The 6,259-nt window shown below is 43.7% G+C and overlaps 1 protein-coding gene across 1 annotated transcript; it reads left to right on the top strand.

Annotated features, from left to right (window-relative positions):
* The first annotated feature begins 4,153 nt into the window (after positions 1–4,153).
* LOC306659748 (serine/threonine-protein phosphatase 4 regulatory subunit 2-like) lies at positions 4,154–5,761 on the top strand. Its single transcript, XM_079137485.1, has one exon. It carries the CDS (start codon positions 4,235–4,237, stop codon positions 5,330–5,332), a length of 1,098 nt encoding a protein of 365 aa, XP_078993611.1. The 5' UTR covers positions 4,154–4,234; the 3' UTR covers positions 5,333–5,761.
* The last annotated feature ends 498 nt before the right edge of the window (positions 5,762–6,259 follow it).

Genomic DNA, 6,259 nt, shown 5'->3' with positions numbered 1-6,259 from the left:
CAACTATCTCAAGGAATCCACAAACTAGGACAGGAAAGAATAACTCCCACAGGACAATATCCTCTGCCTCAGGCCATAAGGCAACTCAAAGGCTTCCTAGGAATAGCTGGATACTGCACACTTTGGATTCCTGGGTATGGGTGATTAGCCAGCCTCTTTATAGCCTTCTGAAAGAAACTTTACACCAAGGAGCAATCACCCTAATATGGGAACCAGAACATAATAAAGCCTTTAAGACATTAAAAGGGCCCTACTCCAAGCCCCTGCCCTTAGTTTACCTACTGAAGAGAAATTTAACCTGTTTGTCACTGAAAGAGGAGGAAGAGCCCTAGGAGTAGTAACACAAAAGAATGGACCTATTCAACAGCCAGTAGCCTATCTCAGCAAGGTACTTGACATGGTGTCTCGGGGATGGCCCCACTGTTTGCGAGTAATTGCAGCTGTAGCCCTATTAGTCCCTGAGGCAATCAAAATCACCCTGGGAAGAGACATTATTGTCTAAACTTCCCATGACCTCTCAGGAATTTTAAACACAAAAGGAGGACTATGACTTTCAGACAGTCACCTTCTAAAATATCAGGCTTTACTTCTGGAAGGACCCATAACTCAGATAAGGACTTGTTCTTCTTTAAATCCAGTGACTTTTCTACCAGAAACATTAGAGGAAAGTCCTGAACATGACTGCCAACAGGTCCTAGCTATGAATTACTCAGCCTGAGAAGACCTTCAAAACCTTCCCCTGTCTAATCCAGACCTCACCATGTTCACTGATGGAAGTTCCTTTGTGGAACAAGGAGAACGCAAAGCTGGATATGCTGTGGTGACTCTACATGACACTTTAGAAGCACAATCTTTGCCCCCAGGCACAAGTGCACAACTTGCAGAATTGATAGCCCTAACAAGAGCCCTCAAACTTGGGAAACAACAGAGAATTAATATTTATACTGACTCTAAATATGCCTACCTAATCCTGCATGCACATGCAGCAATTTGGAAAGAAAGAGGATTTCAAACAACTGAGGGAACAGCTATAAAAAACTATAAACATATCTTAAAACTATTAGAATCTGTCCATTTACCCAAAGAGGTAGCAGTAATCCACTGCCCTGGACATCAAAAAGGAACAGATGACATAACAGAAGGCAATAGATGAGCAGACCAGCAAGCCAAAAAAGCTGCTAAGGGGACTTTACAACAAATGACAACTTTAGCCCCTCTAATATGGACAAGTCCTCCTTCAGAGATAAGACCCCAATACACCCAGGAGGAAACACAGCAGGCTTTATCTAGAGGAGGTAACCTCTTACCTTCTAGGTGGATTCAGATGGAAGATAACCAACTTTACTTACCTGCTAAGTCCCAATGGAAGATTTTACACACCCTACATCAATCTTTCCATCTGGTAGAAGAAAACACTCTCAAATTAACTCAAGAGATATTTATTTAAAGGGAAACATATTTCAAAGACAATCAACAAATAGTCAAAACCTGTGAAATGTGCCAAAGGAATAACCCACTTAACTCTGCCAAAAAGCCCCCAAGACTACAAAGGACAGGACAATTCCCTGGAGAAGACTGGCAACTTGATTTTACTCACATGCCAAAGAGTAATGGATTTCAATATTTATTGGTTATGGTAGATACCTTTACTGGGTGGACTGAAGCCTATCCCTCCAGCATTGAACAGGCAGGAGAAGTAGTCAAAGCCTTATTACAGGAAATAATTCCTCTATTTGGGCTGCCCAGCAGCCTCCAAAGTGACAATGGAGCTGCTTTCAAGGCTGCTGTCACTCAGGGAGTATCCAAAGCTCGAGGCATAAAATACCATCTCCACTGTGCATGGAGGCCCCAATCCTCAGGAAAGGTAGAAAAGACTAATGACATCCTGAAGAGGCATCGAAGAACACTCACTCAACCCATGGCCTGAAATGCTTCCTCTAGCCCTACTCAGAATCAGGAATACCCCCAAAACATTAGGGCTCAGCCCATTTGAGCTCTTATATGGGAGGCCATTCCTAAGGAATGATATCCTTAAAGATCAAGAAACTGCACATTTAGTGGCTCATATCACAAAGTTGGCCAAATTTCAAACAGAAACCTGTATAAATATCCTGTATCTGAGCCAATCACTTCTCCACCTCCATATGAGCCTGGAGATCTAGTCATGATAAAGACCATACCTTCAGCTCTCTCCCCCTGCTTCCTGCAAGCTGCTTCCCTCTGCCACACTCTTCTGCCATGATGTTCTGCCTCACCTCGACTCCTGAGGAATGGAGCCAGCCTTCTATGGACTAAGACCTCCGAAACCGTGAGCCCTCAAATAAACCTTTTATCCTCTACTATTGTGCTGGCCAGATCCTTTTGTCACAGCAGTGAAATAGCTGACTTAAACAGAAATTGGTATTGAAAAGTGGGGTCATTGCTGTGACTAACTTGACCATGTGGTTCAGAAGTTTTTGGAGCTTCCTGGAATTGGTGGGAGGAATTTTGAGATACTTAGGAATACAAGCTGGAAATGCTTTAGACTGTTGTAAGTGGACCCTAGTGGCCGATTCGGGTGGGAGCTCAGAAGACCAGAATGGCAATAGGACTGTGGTCAGTGAAGACAGGGCTCAAGAGGATTCAGAAAAGGAGGACTCCATTGGAATTTGGACTAGAGGTCATTCGTGTTATGTTCTGGCTGAGAAGTTGTCTGAATTTTGCCCGTGTCCAGAGACTTTCTGTGAGGCTGATTTTAGAAGTGATGGACTTCTTAATCTGGAGGAAGAAATGTCTAGGCAGCATAGCATTCAGGAAGTGGCCTGGATATTGCTGGTGGCTTTTAGCCAAATTTATTGTGATAATCAGGAGCAGAAAAGAGAGCAGAAAGATTTTGGAAAAATGAACTTGAAAGGCAGGAGTAAAACTAGGGCTAAGAAAGTTGCAGCTGTTAGAGACACTACTGCCACTAAAGGAATGCTAAAGACTTTGCCTAGAGACAATAAAAAAGGTAGCTGGAGGCCATCTCAGGAACTGGCAAGACCACACCCATCTCAAGCTCAAGGGAATAAAGGTGGAAATTCTCTTGAGAAGAGACCAGTGGGGCACCCTTCTTTCACAAGGAGGCCTAGGAAGTTTTATCAATGTGCTCAGCCACCCAGACCCTCAGAGGCTGCTGCAGCAAGGGTTCCTGGAGGCTTGGCTACTGTCCCAGATGGCGGCAGACTTTGGCGTCAACCACATGGTGCTGGTTCTGCAGGAATGCAGGATGCTGGAGTTAAGGGATCGAGGAGGCTTCCACCTAGATTTCAAAGGAAAGTCTGGGAGGCCAGGCAAAGTGCAGCAGGGTTGAAGGCCCTGCAGGCACCCCCTGAGAAGTCAAAGTGTGGAGATGTGAGAAGGAAGTCAAAGCTGCAGTGGAAACCCCCGAGATTAAGAAATGCCAATAACATGGGACATCATCCTAAGAAAACTGCAGGAAAATGAGCAGAGATAAACCAACAGGAAGGCTGTTTAGGCTGCAACAAACAAGGCCACAGGGATGGCGCTACACAAGCCATTAGTAGAGAACATCAAGATGCCACGTGCCCCAGGTGCCGGACATGGAGCTACAGGACCTGTTTGTCCAGGTGGATTTTGATCTTGCTTTGGTCCTATCCCTTCTTTCAATGCCCCTATTTTTGTAAATGGAAATGTTTACTCAGTTTCTTTATATGTTGGATATTTGTAAATTACTTTTAATTTTATAGGAGCTCACAACGCGAGAGTGCCTGAGCCTGAGGGAAGACTGTGGCTTGAACTTTGAGCAATCTTGGAACTATAGGGACTCTTGAAAATGGACTAAATGTATTTTGAATTGTCAGATGAGTGTGAGCTTTTGGGGGCCAGGGATGAAATGTTATGGTTTGGATGTGAAGTTTTCCCCAAAGCTCACGTGTGAGACAATGCAGGAAGGTTCAGGGGAGAAATGATTGGGTCTTAAGAGTCCTAACCCCAGCGGCTCGGGGAGGTGCTCGCTCTGTCGGTCTCGCTCTCCCTCGCTTCCCCCGGCTCCCTTCGGACCCCCCACCCCCTGCGTGCCGGAGTGTGTGGAGGGAGGGGGCGGGGAGGCGCTCTGGTGCCGGGAGCCCGCGGAGGGAGGCGGAGCCAGCGAGGGACTCCGGGACGCCGTGGACGTCCAGAGGCTGCAGGAGGCGCTGAAAGGATTCAATGGTCTCAATTTAAAGGCTATTTTATTTTCAAACTGGAGAAAGTGATGGATGATTTCAGAACTTCAGCTCCTGAACCAAGAGGTCCTCCCAATCCTAATGTGGAATATATTCCCTTTGATGAAATGAAGGAAAGAATTCTGAAAATTGTCACTGGATTTAATGGTATCCCTTCTACTATTCAGCGACTATGTGAATTGCTAACAGATCCAAGGAGAAACTATACAGGAACAGACAAATTTCTCAGAGGAGTAGGAAAGAACGTAATGGTTGTTAGCTGTGTTTATCCTTCTTCAGAAAAAAACAATTCCAATAGTTTAAATCGAATGAATGGTGTTATGTTCCCTGGAAATTCACCAAGCTACACTGATAGGTCTAATATAAATGGGCCTGGAACACCCAGGCCTCTGAATCGACCCAAGGTGTCTTTATCAGCCCCCTTGACAACCAACGGTTTGCCTGAGAGCACTGACAGCAAAGAGTCAAACTCGCCACATAATGAAGAGAAAAACCACAGTGACTCCCCAGCATCTGAATCAGAGGTTTCTTCAGTGAGTCCTGTAAAAACCAAACATTCCGAGGAAGATGCTGTGGAGGCTGAAGGGCACGAGGCAAAAAGACTCAGGTTTGACAAAGAAGGCGAGGTCAGAGAGACGGCCAGTCAGACCACGTCCAGTGAAACCGCATCAGTCATGGGGGAGGAAGCGGAAGCACCATCGTCATCTCAGGACAAAGACAAGGGAAATAGTTGTGCCCAGCAGCACTGCACAGAAGAGGAGGAGGAAGAGGATGAGGAGGAAGAAGAAGAATCTTTTATGACATCAAGAGAAATGATCCCAGAAAGAAAAAATCAAGAAAAAGAATCTGATGATGCCTTAACTGTGAATGAAGAGACTTCTGAGGAAAGTAACCAGATGGAGGAGTCCGATCTGTCTCGAGCTGAGAAAGAGCTACATTCTGAAGGCAGCGAAAACATGGACCCTGTCAGTAGTGGTTCTGACTGCCAGCAGACGGCAGAATCGGTGGGGTCCCCTTGCAGTAAGACTGGAGAGATTCTCTCGGAATCATCCATGGAAAATGACGACGACGCCACGGAAGGCCCAGATGAACCAATGGAGCAAGACTGGCTTCTTAAAAGCATTTAGACGCAGTATTTTACATGCAGTTCTGGCTTTACACTGTATAAAACTTGTGTAATAAAGTGGACCTTTAGTTTTACAAGAGAAAGAGAAGCAGGTTGTTAAAGTGAAGTACTTTAAGAAGTGCTTTAAGTGTGAATCCTGAAAGTTCTACGTGTAAGAACTGTGAATAGCAGCTCCTCTGGGTTCTGCTTACTGCTTTTTTTTTTTTTTTTTTGGGCGTCTGGTCAAATCAGTGCTTTATGTATAGATTTTTTGTTTTTTTTTTAAATTTAGAATTAAAGTTTTAAACTGGAACATAATAATTATAATTTTGAGAACCTTTCAAGATTATCACCTTTAGTTTATACATCTGCAAGAAAGCTTTACGTCTTGTCTCTTTCTGACAGCTGTAGTGGTTTTCACATTTTGGTCATAGTGTCAACATTTTCACATGTGAATGAATAGGGTTTATTCTGGTTTCCAGGTTTTATCGGTTGACTATGTACAATGGAACTTTAAGTCATATATACATACATATATATAAATATATATATATATATATTATTCTAAGGGGGGAAATGTTATATTTTTCTGTTTCTATAAGAGATGAATACAGTGGATAATTTTCTATTGGTGATGATTGAGTTCACCTCTTTCACGAGACATTTTCTTTCTCTTCCGAGTAATTCACATAAAATCTGGCCCTGTGAAACCCTGGAAATCTTAAGTCTGTTGTAATACCAGGTTAAACACATTCCAAGACATCTGTTCAAACTAAAATTCTTTTGTATACTTCAGAGGTGCCTGATAAAAAGACTTCATTATTTATGAGAAAATGTGCTTTATCTTGGAAATTGTGTTCACACATCAGCTTACTGTTTTCTTGAGCGAATGCTTATGAAGCTGACATGAGACCATCTCAGAAGAACCAGGCAGGTTCCTTAACCTCTT

The sequence above is a fragment of the Sciurus vulgaris genome, assembly GCF_902686455.1.
Source record: "Sciurus vulgaris genome assembly, chromosome: 4".
Classification (NCBI taxonomy): domain Eukaryota; kingdom Metazoa; phylum Chordata; class Mammalia; order Rodentia; family Sciuridae; genus Sciurus; species Sciurus vulgaris.
The sequence above is the reverse complement of the archived record's forward strand: the minus strand, read 5'-3'. Positions and strand labels throughout refer to the sequence as shown.